The sequence below is a fragment of the Euprymna scolopes genome, chromosome 35 (genome assembly GCF_053919585.1).
Source record: "Euprymna scolopes isolate OS-2025 chromosome 35, ASM5391958v1, whole genome shotgun sequence".
In the NCBI taxonomy this organism is placed as follows: Eukaryota; Metazoa; Mollusca; class Cephalopoda; order Sepiida; family Sepiolidae; genus Euprymna; species Euprymna scolopes.
This window is the reverse complement of record NC_136516.1, coordinates 84224425-84241924: the sequence shown is the minus strand read 5'-3', so window position 1 is coordinate 84241924 and position 17500 is coordinate 84224425. Positions and strand designations below refer to the sequence as shown.

Sequence of the window (17500 nt, the reverse complement as noted above, 5' to 3'; positions counted from 1 at the left end):
ATATATATATATATATATATATATATATTGCAATAATGAAGGGAAGACGAAAATTCATGATTAAAGTGTTAAAATAAAATCCACATTTAAAAGAAATTAACGGGGTTAATTTTCTTTTAAATGTGGATTTCGTTTTAACACTTTAATCATGAATTTTCGTCTTCCCTTCATTATTGCAATATATAAATTTTGTAATCCTCAAAGAATCATGATTATATATATATATATATATATATATATATATATATATATATATATATATATATATATATATATATATATATATATAAAGCTGAACGTCTGTGTTTGTGTCTGGTCACGAATAGGCTCATATATGGTTGACTATTATAGAAAACTGATCACATATAATGATAAAAGATGTATCGAGACACAGGAATGGGTATGTTTGATCTGGCATAATGATGATTCATTAAAATTGTTGGGTCTGTGTACGCACCTGGTCCACAAAGTATGGAAATAAAAAATTTAAAAATTAAAAAAAAAAAAAACGTTTACAAGTGTTTTTGATATAGATGTACATAATACTTTGATAAGTATGTTTTAACTTAAATAGGAATGGTATAATAAAATTCGCGCCTGGCCTCCATAGAATGAAAATAGGCACAAACTTTAATAAAGACTTTTCATATCTATCTGCGTAAGTATACTTTGATAATTATGTTTCAGTTTGAAGAAATATGGTATAATAAAATTATGGGGTGTTCGTTCGCGCCTGACCTCCATAGAATGGAAATATGTCACAAAGTTTAACAAGGTTTTTTTTTAATATAAATTCACAGAATATTGTGATAAGTGTTTCAGTGTGAACAGGTATAGTATAATAAATTATGGGGTTTATCTATTTTATTTTTACTTTCATCATATTTTGCTTTGATTTGGATACCCCCAAATTCGAAGCTATCTCTTTACAACCCTTCCTTTTCATAACCTATCATACTTTCATAAATCAGAGTCTGTTTTCTGTAAGCTGTTTTTGAACCCAGTCAACGACGGGTACTTTTGCTAGTATATATATATGCATATATATACACATACAGTACTGTTTCGCTGTTTTACAGCTCATCAGTGTGGCTAGACAGGCAATATATTTATATCAGGTTAAAAGTATTCAAGAGTGATAACTAATGAATTTAACAAAGTCATTAAGAGTGCTCAAAATAAAAAAGAAGAGCAATACATATTTTTATTAATATAAAGAAATTTACATGATCGCAAACTGACGTATCTCGATCAGAAGACCAGGAAATTCATGACTATGCACGATGCACTACATGCTAATGTTCCGAACAAATAGTCGGTCAAAGCAAGAAGACCTCCTCAGTCTACTTAATAAATGGTGACTTTCACAGAAGAAACCAGAAAGTAACAATTTATTAAGTCGCCTGACGAGGTATTCAGGTTGTAGCCGACCAGTTGTCCAAAACACGAGCATATCCAGTGTCGCGACCAGGTACATTTCTTATATAATATATATATATATATATATATATATATATATATATATATATATATATATATATATATATATTATGGCAGTAGAGTTTAATTTCCTAGAAGTACATCCAATGAAACAACATGTGTCTACCAAAAAGTGCTCAATGAGTAAACAGAGCAGGTATATTAAATTTATTTATACAAACATTGATGGCTACATATCTGCATACATGTTTCTGTAAATGTTTGTGTAAATAAATTATATATATATATATATATATATATATATATATATATATATATATATATATATAATTATTTGCTATAATAATTATTAAATACCTACAGACACTAGTGTTTCATCTTTTCGGGAATCATCAGTGCATGGTGTCACGTGTAAGACCAGTCGATAGATTCAAACCCGGCGACAGGATATATGTATATGCTACTACTACTACTACTACTACTACTGGAAGAATTCTCGTTTCAAAACGGGTAAAATTAATTCCCCGAACAGCTTTGTTCCACTTTTATGTCCCCCTTATGAAAATTCAACTCAACTCCACATATAACGATACTAAACCGTATGTCTAGAATTCTTGTTCCAATTTCAATCAAAATCTATTACATTAATTTTGATTCTAAAAAATATCTTAAATTTAAGACTTAATGGTTTTTTTTTTTTATTTAGATTAAACTTTTAGGAATCTTGCTTATTTGACGTCTTCTGACTACAGATCAAATTCGATGCAAATTCGAAATATTGGAATTTGGAAGTGAGATGTTGTGCCAATACGATACACTCCCTACTCTCCCGCAACAACAAAAAAACTTTATTGAAAGTTGAGTAAAATTTTTTCATATTTAATGCTTATTGTCAAAATATCATCCACAAAAATATGAGTTCTTTGAATTTCCACAAACCCCAATTCCTCTCTTCAACCTCCTTTTCATAAAATTAAATTAAAATATACTCCAAATTAGTCACACTTCTACCTAGCAGATGTATTTTAAAATCTATAATGATCGGTTCATTAATTTACGGCTGAACATTTTGCACATTATATATATATATATATATATATATATATATATATATATATATATATATATAAACTTTGACATGTACCTTACACTTTATATCATAATCAGACAAAATACAAACTAAAATATATTTTAGTTCTGGGATTGAGTTTATGATTAGAAAAACTGTTTAAAATTGTCTCTAATCAAGCGTAATTTATAATTAACTGAACAAGTCCTTCATCTGTCCCTCAGCTATTTACGTATTTCTCTCCAAGCCTCTCATTCCATCCTGATTCAACAACTTTCTGATGTCGAATATATATATATATATATATATATATACACACACACACACACACACACACACACACACAGAATCTCTTTTCAGTGTTGTCATATAATTTGCATATGTGTGTTTGTAGATACCACAAAAACTTCTATATGATGATGATGATGAAGAAGATGATGAAGGGTCAAGGAGGATTGAAGGATTCAAGGACGGATGACACTAATCAGACCAGCACTGGAAGAATTCAACGAGGACTTTAGAAGGCTTATTTGCCATCCAAACTCCAGCGGCGACTAATAGCGCTGGCAGCGAGAAATCAATGGTAAACAGATGTTGTCATAAGCCATTTGCAGAAGTTATTAAAAGAGGTGAAGGGTACTAAAAAATTTAAGGAAACTTATCGGCACTCAGATTCAAGGGAACACCACAGTTTATCATCAGTAAGAAATCTCTGACAGTGGCCTGTGTGGGGACTCCTAGGGAGGGAATAATAATAATAATAATAATAATAATAATAATAATAATATAGAAGTAAAGAGATTTATTATTTCTAATTATTTAAGAAAAATATCTGAAAAAATGTCACAGTTTATGGATTTCCGAATGATTAAATCAAGGTAAAATATATACGGCAGATTCACATTTGACACACCGGTTCCCAATAGATCACCAAAGGTAAACAAGGGTGAGCCTGGTTAATACTAAAAATGTGGTATTTATTGTCTCTTGAGACTGAACGAAGCCATCGATATTATCTATATTGGTATATTTAGGCAGCATTTTTTCATTCAAGCAAACATTATTAAATGCAACAGAGATACTTTGCTTTAGGATTCCTTTTTTTTTCCGATTTTCCGTATGATCTTTCTTTCTTTTTTTTTTTTATCAAAATCGAAAATATAAATGAAGTTTCCATAATTGGTACTGTCACGAGCGCTTTCGATTCGTTCACGAATCATCTTCAGGTGTTGAGGAAGTAAAAGTGAGAAGGAGCAGAAAACAGAAATCAAAAAGTGAAAGGTAAAATACATAAAATCGATGAGAAGTCGATTAAAAATATAAGTCGATTAAAAATATAGGTCAATTAAAAATTTGAGTTTTAAAATCAGCAAGTTCGTAGGCACTATTGGCAAAGTCCGTCCATTACGCGCTCGCTACTCAAGACATTTTCACACATTATATATATATATATATATATATATATATATGTATCCTTGAGTTTATATAAAAAAATTTTGAGGTTTATGATAAAGATAAATAAATAAAAAATTATGATTATGGCATGAATGACATAAAACGTTACAAACCATTTGAGATTATATATATATATATATATATATATATATATATATATATATATATATAATGTGTGTGTATAAACACGTGTTATCTAATTGCCGGTTTGTGTGTTGTATTCACACATACGCGGTCGCTGCTAGAACGGCAAAAGATGACACATTTTCCCTGTAACAATATATCCAACATCATTCGACTTATATATATATATATATATATATATATATATATATATATATATATATATATATATATATATATATATATATATATAAACACTAATAAATAATTCAAGGAGGCTTATCTTAACGCTTTATTGCGGCTTAACGATAGATCCGATCGTCAGGAGTCTATGCACGAATTGCACGGGACAAAAACTGCGAAACTGCACCGAAGGCTTGAGATGAAGCCCCTTATTATTATCATTATTATTATTATTATTATTATTATTGTTGTTGTTGTTGTTGTTATAAAACTAAATCGCAGACGATATCAAGCTCGGTGCGTCCAGGATCTGCTGTCTTGAGCCGGTTCGGTTCCGATTACAGGAAGCTGATATATTCAGATTTGAAAATAATGGAAAACCTAATAGTTGGAGAGAGAGAGAGAGAGAGAGAGAGAGAGAGAGAGAGAGAGAGAGAGAGAGAGAGAGTATGTATTTATACAGGCACATGCTTTCAATATATATATATATATATTTTTTTTCATTTATGTATCCGATCACAGTGCTAATGTATGTACTTATACATTTTTGGTTATTGTTAAGGAGGTTATATGATAATTAATGAAAGCAAAATATAGTCAATCCTAATTATATATATATATATATATATATATATATATATATATATATATATAACATATGTACTGTGTGCTCTTGTGCATCATTTTTTTTTTAAATCAAGCAAACATTGTTCAAAAATAACAAAGCTGTTTAATTAGAACAATTTTATTTTTTTCGATTTTTCTCGTGTTTTTTTTTTGTTTTTTTTTTGTTTTCTTTTTGCATGAAAAATATATACCAAGTGTGTCTGTGTGACAGAACAATGAGCTGACATAAACATCTTTAATGCAAAATGGTAGTGACACATGACCGTTTGCTGACATGGCAGTAAGGGACAATCAGCTTACCAGGTGGAAAACTGTTTCAACGTTTGCATATGTATATATATATATGCAAACACACACACACACACACATATATATATACGCATACAAATATATACATATACATGTATATGCACACATACACACACACATATATATATCTACACACACACACTCATGTATAAGCACACTCATATGTTTATATATATATATATATATATATATACGTACACACACATACACACACATATATGTGTGTGTGTATGTGTGTGTACGTATATTCATTAGAACTATGGGATACATCATTAAAAATTAGTAACAAAATACAGTACAGTATATTATGCACATAGCGTATATAATCAAATAACATTATAAATAACACCGTAAAGCGGGACAAATACCGTAATCAGGGACCGACAAAACAATATATATATATATAGGTAGATATTCTTGGCCTGGTGATGTGATTTTCCCTAGCAGGGTGGTCACTGAAACATATTTGCATATGTGTAGCCACTAGTTTTCATATTCAACACACACACACACACACACACACACATTATATATATATATATATATATATATAATTAGTTAGTAATGTGACGATTATTATAATCAGTAAAATTATTTTATGCCTATATTTTCGATGCCAAAAACAATTAACGTAATTGCTTCGTTTTCGTCTTTGTTTAATGTTTCATTACAAATGATGAAATAATACATATTTATATATTGTGAACTTGCATTGTTAAATCTAAAATCTACACAGCCTCCCTACTGACAAGTGCATCTTTTTTTACGTTTCTTGAAAGCCTATGTACATATTACACGAATATTTAAGGAAATACAGGACCCCTAAAAACAAAAAAACTATTACAAGATTTTAAAACGATCAGAATCAGTAATTGTATCGGAATTAGAAATTTAAAACAGAATCGATAATTTTATCAGAATAAAGAAAAATATTGGAATCGTCCCATCAATATATATATATATATATATATATATATATAGATAGATAGAGAGAGAGAGAGAGGCAGTTACATGTCTAGCCGCACTGATGAGCTGTGAAACAGCGAAACAGTACTGTATGTAGATGATTATATAATTATATATATATATATATATATATATATATATATATATATATATATATATATATATATATAGTATAATTTCTTGCTATAGAAGACAAATCCAGAGTGTTCAATTCGTAGTGTTTATATTTTTAAAATTTTTAATTGACATTGTATATTTGTATGATTTTCCATCGATACCTTCAGTTTCATTATGACACGGAAAATTCAGTCAGCAAGGTGAAAGCTACCAAATGTAACTAATACTTCAGTTGATGCTTTGATCGTCTCACTGGACAGAGAATACCACAGTGGTTCATGCTATCAAAACATTGACTGCAGATTCGGTTCCATTCGGTAGCTTCTGCCCAAAGGACTGAGTTACCAGTGTCTCAATGCAACCGAGGGAATCGCTGAAAGATCAGAATGTTTAGTGTTAATTGAAATAAAACACGCACAATATTTCTCTCTCTCTCATATATATATATATATATATATATATATATATATATATATATATATATATATATATATATACATATATATATATATATATATATATATATATATATATATATAGTGAGAGAAAATGCCAGCAGAGAGCTCAATTGTTAAGAAACATTCAAAAATATTATTTATTTATTTATTTTTATTTATTTACTATGGAGAACCGGAACAACATCGGTTCCATCGGTTTCAATTAAAAACTAAGGGGGACCTATAGTTTGTCACCCATGTCGGATTCTCATGAGCCTCCGTTTATTTCTGTCTCACTCTGCAGAAAAGACAGACATAAACAAACAGAGGCGGACGAGAGCCCAGCATAGGGATCCTAGTTCGCTTTTGTTTGGATCTGAAACCGTCGGTATCAATGTTGTTCTCATTTTCTGTAATACATGCATATATAAATAAATATTTATATATATGTAGAGAGAGAGAGAGAGAGAAAGAAAGAAAGATAGTGTAGGTGTATAAGAGTATTTGTAGATGGATACATGAAAATTATATTTTGATTTACCTATTAAGTCATAACGAATGTGTGTATGTTAGAGAAAGTTTATAATATATATATATATATATATATATATATATATATATATATATATATATATATATATATATACATGTATGCCAGAACGTTGTAAAGGCAGTAACTGATCAGATGGAAGAGGATTTTTTAAAGTTATATATATATATATATATATATATATATATATATATATATATATATATATAATTGTTGTATAGTTTTAGTTTCCTAGATAAAAATTCAGCGAAACTTTTGTATTTATCAAAGAGTGCTCAATGAAAAAAAAAAACAGAGCATGCTCACAGTATGTTTATTTATAGAAAGATTATTGGTTACATGTGAGCATACATATTTCAGCATTACATCTATACAGAGGGAACATTTTATCAGACCTATAAACTACAATAATGATACAAAATAAATGACCCTTGAGGTGGGCTTTAGAATTGATTTTGTTTTCGTTTGATGAAATGGCTCCTTTGAACATAAGTACTATTGAAAGATGTATACACGTATGTAACCGAGTATGTTTGTATAACTAAACATACTATATATATATATATATATATATATATATATATATATATATATATATATATATATATATATATATAGGTGGGTATTTGTAGATTGGTACATGATAAATATTGTTTTGATTTACCCATCAGATTATAACGTGTGTGTGTGTGTGTGAGTTTACATAATATATATACATAATATATATATATATATATATATATATATATATATATATATATATATATATATATATATATATGGATTTATGTACACATGCCAGTTTACTGTTGAGGCAGTAAGGATAATCAACTGACCAGGTGGAAACGATTCTTCATAAGTAATGTGTATATATATATATATATATATATATATATATATATATATATATATATATATACACGCACACATATATTACACACATATAAGGTGGTTGTAAAGTGATACATGATAAATATTTTTTTGATTTACCTATCAGGTTATGTATCTGTGTGTGTGTATATGTGTGTGTGTGTGTGTGTGTAAGTTTATATAATATATATATGTACACATGCCAGCTTACTGTCAACGCAGTAAGGACAATCAACTGACCAGGTGGAAAAGATTCTTCAGAAACACTGTGTGTGTGTGTGTGTGTGTGTGTGTGTGTGTGTGTGTGTGTGTGTGTGTGTGTGTGTGTGCTTTTGTAGATGGGCACATGTTAAATATTTGTTGACTTACCTATCAGGTCGCATCCGCTAAGCTCTTTACTATCTGACAGCGTTGTCTCCCTATACATGGCTAGGTGTGAAATGTCTACTTATTGCTGCGCTGTCCCTCTACCTTCTCTCCGATATATAACGAAGGTAGCGGAACTGATGAGACACACATGAGGATGGAGATGAAGAGAGACCAGCGTCGGGTCGGGTATTGGCGCTGCGGTGGCAGTGGTAGCGATGGGGGAACTCTGCCGCTGCCACCTTTAGTGATGATGATGATGATGTTGGTGGTGGTAGTGGTGATGATGATGGTGTAGGTGTGACGATAATAATAATATAGATGACGACAATGGTGATGATATTGCAAAAGTGATGAAAAGAACCATCATAATAATGAATATAAGAATAATAATTTGTCGAAAAAAAAAAAGACGATGCAGCAGTAGCGCGGGGGTTTCCTATCGGCCCGGGGAAGCAAGGAGTGTATTCGATCGACGACACAATACCGGAGAGATCATACAAACACGACACCGCTGCCAATCGTCGAATCGGTAATACTCAGGATCAGCATCGGTAGCAGTAGTAGTAGTGGTAGTAGCGGTAGTAGCAATAGCCCCGGACCTCCGTTATCAGCAAGGTGGGAGGTAGTAGTGGAAGATGCTGAGTGACGGAGCAAGTAAAGATGAGGATGCTGTGCTGGCAACCTAGGTGCCCCAGCCCTTTTACTGCTTTGGCTGTAGAGTGATTGCAGGTGAAAAGGGAAAGAGAAAGGACGAAGCTGAGAGGCCAGTTGTGACGAGAGAGAGAGAGAGAGAGAGAGAGAGAGAGAGAGAGAGAGAGAGAGAGAGAGAGAGAGAGAGAGAGAGAGAGAGAGAGCGGGACTTCCATCTGTTCGGATGATACCAGGCGGTGAAGACAGTTTTTTTTTGTTGTTCTGGGGTGGGCGGAGAAAGGGACTGTATCTTGCTTCTTTCAATTCTCATAGATTGTCTTCTTTTTTTTTTTTTTTTTTAATATCCCCTACCCCATGCAGAATCTGTGTCTCCTCTCTGGAGCAGGAAAAAGCAGGAAGGTGGGCCTGTGGAAAAAATAAAGAAAGGGGTGGAGTTGTGGCAGGGGATGAGAAATAAGGGATAAGGGATGGAGAATAGAGATGAGGTGATCATCAGAAAAAGAATGGAGTAGAGGTACAAAATGTTTAAAAGTGAAACCATTTCCATAGATTTGGGATGAAGAGTTTTTTTGTTTTTTAAAGAAGGCATTGGAGGTTGTTGTGTGGAAGAGTATGAATAGGTGTGAGTTAGGCAAGCGAGAATAGGTGAGATCTGAGTGTAGTATCTGTTTTGATGCTACACTTAAGTTTATTTGTCTTTAGTCACTGTAGGGGAAACCTTTCTATACTAAGGCAACTTTTTATTTTTCTTTACTACCAGAATGCTACTTTTTTAGGGAGCCCCCCCCCCCATTAAAATGCCCTTGTGTCATGTATTGCTCTCGTGGGGAAGCAATTAAATAACAAGAGAGAAGGAAAATATAAAAGACGAAGGGAGTAAAATAGAGAGAAGGAAAAGGAAAAAAGCAAAGAAGTAAAAAAAAATAAATAAATTGAGTAGAAAAAGAAGGAAAATGGAAAAAAAAGTAAAACAAAAAAATGGAAGAGAAAGAAAAAAATGGCAAAAGCGAAGAAGAAAAAAAATGGAAAGAGAAAAAATATAAAAAGAAGAAAAAATGGAAAAGGCGAAGAAAAAGAAAAAAAAGGAAAAAGATTATGAAGAAGAAAAAGAGACGAAAAAGAATAAAAATGGAAAAGAAAAAAGAAAAAGAAATAAAAAAGGCGAATAACAAGAAAGAGAGCAGTAAATGAAAAAGTCAGAGAAAAAAAGAGAGAAGGAAAAAAGCAAAGAAAAAAGAGAAGGAAAAAAGCAAAGAAAAAAAGACAAGGAAAAAAGAAAAGAAAAAAAAGACAAGGAAAAAAGCAAAAAAAAAAAGCAAAGAAAAAAAGAGAAGGTAAAAAGCAAAGAAAAAAAATAGAAGGAAAAAAGCAAAGAAAAAAAGACAAGGAAAAAAGCAAAGAAAAAAGACAAGGAAAAAAGAAAAGAAAAAAGGATAAGGAAAAAAGCAAAGGAAAAAAGCAAAGAAAAAAAGAGAAGGTAAAAAGCAAAGAAAAAACAGAAGGATAAAAGAAAAGAAAAAAAGGATAAGGAAAAAAGCAAAGGAAAAAAGCAAAGAAAAAAAGACAAGGAAAAAAGAAAAGAAAAAAAGGACAAGGAAAAAAGAGAAGGTAAAAAGCAAAGAAAAAAAGAGAAGGAAAAAAGCAAAGAAAAAAAGACAAGGAAAAAAGCAAAGAAAAAAAGACAAGGAAAAAAGAAAAGAAAAAAAGGACAAGGAAAAAAGAAAAGAAAAAAAGGACAAGGAAAAAAGCAAAGGAAAAAAGCAAAGAAAAAAAGAAGGAAAAAAGCAAAGAAAAAAAGACAAGGAAAAAAGCAAAGAAAAAAGACAAGGAAAAAAGAAAAGAAAAAAAGGACAAGGAAAAAAGCAAAGGAAAAAAGCAAAGAAAAAAAGAGAAGGTAAAAAGCAAAGAAAAAAAATAGAAGGAAAAAAGCAAAGAAAAAAAGACAAGGAAAAAAGCAAAGAAAAAAAGACAAGGAAAAAAGAAAAGAAAAAAAGACAAGGAAAAAAGCAAAGAAAAAAAGCAAAGAAAAAAAAGAAGGAAAAAAGCAAAGAAAAAAAGACAAGGAAAAAAGAAAAGAAAAAAAAGACAAGGAAAAAAGCAAAAAAAAAAAGCAAAGAAAAAAAGAGAAGGTAAAAAGCAAAGAAAAAAAATAGAAGGAAAAAAGCAAAGAAAAAAAGACAAGGAAAAAAGCAAAGAAAAAAAGACAAGGAAAAAAGAAAAGAAAAAAGGATAAGGAAAAAAGCAAATGAAAAAAGCAAAGAAAAAAAGAAGGAAAAAAGCAAAGAAAAAAGAGAAGGAAAAAAGAAAAGAAAAAAAGGATAAGGAAAAAAGCAAAGGAAAAAAGCAAAGAAAAAAAGACAAGGAAAAAAGCAAAGAAAAAAGCAAAGAAAAAAAGACAAGGAAAAAAGCAAAGAAAAAAAGACAAGGAAAAAAGCAAAGAAAAAAAGACAAGGAAAAAAGCAAAGAAAAAAAGACAAGGAAAAAAGCAAAGAAAAAAAAGGGAAGGTAAAAAGCAAAGAAAAAAAATAGAAGGAAAAAAGCAAAGAAAAAAAATAGAAGGAAAAAAGCAAAGAAAAAAGAGAAGGAAAAAAGCAAAGAAAAAAAGACAAGGAAAAAAGCAAAGAAAAAAAAGAGAGAAGGAAAAAAGCAAAGAAAAAAAGAGAAGGAAAAAAAGCAAAGACAAAAGAATAGGAAAAAAGCAAAGAAAAAAGAGAGAAAAAAGAAAAGTAAAGGTGAAGAAGAAAAGATAAAAAAATAGAAAAATAAAAACGAAGAGAAGAAAAAATAAAATGACAAAAAATAGGAAAAAATGAAAAAAAGAAAGAAAAAAGAAAGGAAAAGAAAAAATATGTAATGATGATAATAATAATAATAATAATAATAATAATAATAATAATAATAATAATAATAATAGTAATAAACTGAAAGATTAAAAAAAAATCCTTAAATGCAGAAGCCAATCCACATATTCAGGTAACATTGACTAATCACAGGTGACAGAACAAACATCATCTGAAACCAAGGAAACTAAAACTACGAGGATAGAAATGCAAAAACACACACACAAAACACACAATGTGTAAAAATACACACAGAATGTGATACTTAAAAAGACGCAAACAAGAAAGCACAGACGATGACACCAACATTTGTTTCTACTGCACAAAATGGCAGTGAAAAGTAGGAGAGAGAGAGAGAGAGAGAGCACCACCCACACCTGCACTGGAAGAGCACGTACATGGATGGTAACATTTAAAGCTAAGCTTATTTCCTTTGATAATTACAAGAAATGGATAACGTCATAAAATAATGATGACATCCACACTGCACAGAGACGAGATGACAAGATTCGTAGAGTTAAAGTACATAAATATAATATTTAATGCTACTAAGGCTAAGCTTCTTTCCTTTAACAATTACAAGAAAACCTTCTCAACCACTGACTGCCATGACTAATAATATAATATGCTATCTGAAAAGTCTTTGGTGAAACTTCTCGGCTTAACACTTCACAACTAACATGAATTGGAACAGATACATCAAAGACATTGCCAAGGCTGCTGCAAAGAAGGTGGGCTCCCTCTATCATGATAAAAAATTATTCACACTTGACAGTATCCTGTATCTCTACGAAGCCACCATTAACCCATGCATGGAGTATTGTTGTCACGTCTGGGCTGGTCATCTACCACTAGTCTCTCCCTCTTAGAAGGGTCAAAAAAAAAAAAAAAAAAAAAGTTTACAACTAAATAGGTCTTGAACTATCAAGCAAACTCCAACCTCTGTTCCATCGCTGCGGTTTTGCATCCTTATGCTTAGTTTGCAAGAATTCTATTGGAATGTGTTCTCCCGAACTCATAGTATTTGTGTTCCTTCAATATGTTGAATGAAAGAAACAAAATCCCACCCCATACACTGTAGAAGTCCCCAGATTCCTGAAAGCCTTCCACTCTGAGAGTTTCTTCTCTCGAACTGTTAGACTTTGGAAGTCCTTCCTGGTCTCCTACTTCCCTGACTATACTTACATGCAGAAATTTAAATGTAATGTGAACAAGCATTGTTACTCAACTACCTACAGTGTCTCCATAACCCCTTACATCCAAGTGGTACTGCGCTTTGGTTGGGGTGAATAAGAGTAGAAAGAAACCAAAACCAAAAAAAACTTGGTATTTTGGCTAGGAGCAGAGTGTAGTATCTGTTCTGATATTACACTTCACCTTTTCTGATCTCGATCAGTGGACGAGAAATCCTTCTGGAATGAGGCAATTTTAATCTCTGTTCCTATCCAGAGAACCTCTTTTTTGGTGAGCTGGATCTTCCCCACATTAAAAACAGACCTTGTATCTAACTCTGCCCTCGTGGGGAGGCAAGTAAATGGGGAAAAAAAAAAAAAAAAAAAAATGGAATCCTGGAAAAGTTTATTGACACTCAAATTCCGAAAAAAAAAAAAAACCCAAACAACTTGCTGCTGCGAAAACACAGAACAATTTTCATCTGATTTAAAGAAGCAGAGAATGCTTAAAATTTAGGGAGACTTATTGTCACTCAGACTTAAGGAACACAACCTGACTTTGCCAGTGAGTCATTACTAGTAATAATAACTCATAGTAAGATATAGTGATGATATCACCAAAAGAATAATGGAAGAACAAAAATAAAGCAAATTAAATACCAAAAACAAAAATCAGAATTCCATACTGAAATTAATAAAACTGAGTGAAAATTGTTTTTTTGTATGTTTTCAAAAGAAAAAAAAAAAGTACGGAAATTAATTAGAATTTCAATAACAAAAACATTCTGAAACACTAAAACTGCAAAGAAGCTGGTATTTCTATCACTTTTGTCCATCCATAGTTAAGATAGTTGAACTAGAGTAAAACATACCAAAGGAAAGAACTCTAAGATGAGCAGGTGTGACGTACAATTGTTTAGTTGTTATCAAGTAAAAGTTAAAAAAAAAAAAAAAAAAAAATGACAGGTGTAGTGTGGTGTGAGTTTGTATGGTATTTATTATATTGTGTGTTGTGGTGTGGTGTGCTCTGGTATTATATGGTGTTGTATGATGTTGCGTTGGATTTATGACATAATCAACCTGTTTGGGCTTTACATTATTTACATCCTTTCGATTATCTCCCTCATCTTGGTTGTGCCATTTTTCCATTTTGACCGTTTTATTCTCCGGCCTTCCTCATGTGTCCTTTGTTCAGAAGTGCTTCCATTCTATGTACTATTCCTATTAAAATATTTTAAAATCGATTTGTATGTTGGATCATTCCACTGCTCCAGAAAGTACCTGACTCCTAATACAATCTTCCACTTAGATAAGAATAATGTACGTCCCAAGATGGAGTACTGCTGTTACATATCATGGACGGGAGGGGGTAGAGCACTCTTTTTACCCTGACAGAGTTCAAAATTGACTTTACAATCTGGTGAGAAATAATCGCTACGGTTTTCTAACAACCTCTTTCCCATGGAGGAGACCTCACAAGTCTTTATCGTTATTTTCTGTCGAGGGTGCTTGACTGAGCTCTAATCTCTGGATCCCCCTTGTAAGACACTCACTGCAAGAACCCATCTTCCTACCACAACTGTAAATAACATTACTTTCTTTATTTTGCGTGCTTAACAACAAACGAAATTTTAGAAAATTTCTAGAATCAAAATCCTTTAATGGATTTTTATCAACAGTAGAGTAAGGATTCTAGACATAAGGTTTAGTGTTATTATATCGTGGTTTTCATCTTTGCAAGGGGAAATAAAAGTTGTACAAATTTTTTTTTAATTCAACGACTTAATTTTACCAATTCCGGAATGGGTATCCTTCCATTTATATATATAAAGTGTTGGGATGAATTATCAAAATTGGGAATCAGTAAAATCGGAACTTTTGGGGGGTATCGGAATCGGTATCAGAATTTTAAAAAATGTGTGTCTATTTTCCGATGCCTAAAACTATGTTTTCATCTTTTTTTTTTTTTTTATCTGATTTTATTTAAAACAAAACCTTCCACTGCTGGTAGAAATAATAAAATATTTTTTGATTTTAAACAACCAGCAAAACTAAAATCTATAGATCAACCTTACAAGTGTGATTTTTTTTTTTTTTTTTAGGTTTGAGAAAATATATGCACACTAAGCGTGTGATTTTTTTATAGCAATCGGGAAAAATAACAACATTATGATTAAAAATTTAGAGATTCGGTAATTTTATCAAAAACAGGAATTTAGTACGGAAATCTGTAATTGTATCCGAATCTGAACAAATATCAGAATAATACCATCACAATATATATATATATATATATATATATATATATATATATATATATATATATATAGAGAGAGAGAGAGAGAGAGAGAGAGTGAGAGAGAGAGAGAGAGTGAGAGAGAGAGACACACACAGTAAATAGGAGGTAAATGAAATTATGCATTTATGCATGTGCTGAGAATTCAAACAATAACAATTCAAATTTGTGTACGATCGTTTCACAGACGACGTTAGTAATCTGATCATCATCAATAAAAGGATAGTTGACACCTAGTTCACATTTAAATAAGAACATTCTAATCAATTGAGTTTAATTCATACTTACTCTACTTTAACTCTGGACGATCTAACTCCTCTTCTATTGAGCTGATATATATATATATATATATATATATATATATATATATATATATATATATATATAATATAAAGCTGAACGTCTGTGTGTATGTCTGGTCACGAATAGGCTCCTATATGGTTGACTTTTATAGAAAACTGATCACATATAATGATAGATGTATCGAGACACAGGAATGGGTATGTTAGATCTGGCATAATTATGATTCATTAAAATTGTGGCGTCTGCATATGCGCCTGGTTCACAAAGTATGGAAATAAAAAATTTAAAAATTTAAAAAAAAAGTTTACAAATGTTTTTGATATAGGTGTACATAATGATACTTTGATAAGTATGTTTTAATTTAAATAGGGATGGTATAATAAAATTGTGGGATCTGCGTTGGTGCCTGGCCTCCATAGAATGGAAATAGGCACAAACTTTAATAAAGACTTTTCATATCTATCTGCGTAAGTATACTTTGATGATTATGTTTCAGTTTGAAGAAATATAGTATAATAAAATTATGGGGTGTTCGTTCGCGCCTGACCTCCATGGAATGTAAATATGTCACAAAGTTTAACAAGGTTTTTTAATATAGATCCACAGAATATTGTGATAAGTGTTTCAATGTGAACAGGTATGGTATAATAAATTATGGGGTTTATCTATTTTATTTTTACTTTCATCAAATTTTGCTTTGGTTTTGATACCCCCAAATTCGAAGCTATCTCTTTAGAAGCCTTGCTTTTCATAACCTATCATACTTTCATAAATCAGAGTCCATTTTCTGTAGGCTGTTTTTGAACCCAGTCAACGACAGGTACTTTTGCTAGTATATATATATATATATATATATATATATATATATATATATATATATATTAATGTTGGGACGATTCCAGTATTTTTTCCCCGATTTCAATACAATTACCAATTCCGTGCTAAATTCACGATTCCAATACAATTACCGATTCTGATTCTTTATAAATCTCTAATTATTTAACTATAACCTTGTTATTTTCCCCGATCTTCGTAAAAAACACAAGGTAAATATGCAGATATGTTCTTAAACATAAAAATACACTTGTGGAGAGTGATCTATCCATTTTAGCTTTATTTATATTATAAAATCAATAAATGTTTATTATTTAATCATTATTATCAGCAATGTTAGATTTTACTTTAAACATAATCAAATAAAAAAAGACAATTAAAAGAATACCTTTGACATCGAAAAATAGGCATCAATTTTTCCGATTCCTAATTCCGATAAATCGTCCCAACACTAATGCATATATATATATATATATATATATATATATATATATGCAGTATTTTGAATAACTGATCGTCATTCCCATGTTTTCTCAATATAAATACACACACACACAATATAAAAATATTGCTATTGAAAATTTATTCAAAACATTATAAACCTGTAAGGAAGGTAAATAAAACTTTAATTATCCAACAAAGAGTACAAATAAAGAAGAAAACCCTTATTCCATGGAGTTTCAAAAAACGGAATTCTTCTTATCAGAGGAAAGAGGTTTGCAAAATATACAATAAATTTTTGCAGGTTAATGCATTAAAGGAAACTAACAATATGAAATTAATCATACTTGTATCAAAAAAAGTTATTAACTACTTAGTGACAGTTTGAAAATGTTTAAGAAAGCAGGAAAGGCGAAAAAGGGAGAAAAAGGATATTGTAAAAATCCAG

At 30.8% G+C, this 17500-nt stretch overlaps 1 protein-coding gene across 10 annotated transcripts in view; it reads right to left on the bottom strand.

Moving 5' to 3' along the window:
* Window positions 1-17500, bottom strand: part of LOC145259962 (zinc finger protein 1-like) — a 529574-nt gene that overhangs the window by 175276 nt on the left and 336798 nt on the right. For 2 of the 10 annotated variants that reach the window (XM_080117942.1, XM_080117947.1), the window contains exon 1: window positions 8516-10369. The exons of the other annotated variants lie outside the window; for them this stretch is intronic. In XM_080117942.1, the coding sequence (XP_079974068.1) occupies window positions 8516-8573 (58 nt within the window). In that variant the 5' untranslated portion in view covers window positions 8574-10369. Of the gene's footprint in view, window positions 1-8515; window positions 10370-17500 lie in introns of those variants that run through there. 10 annotated transcript variants of the gene reach the window in all.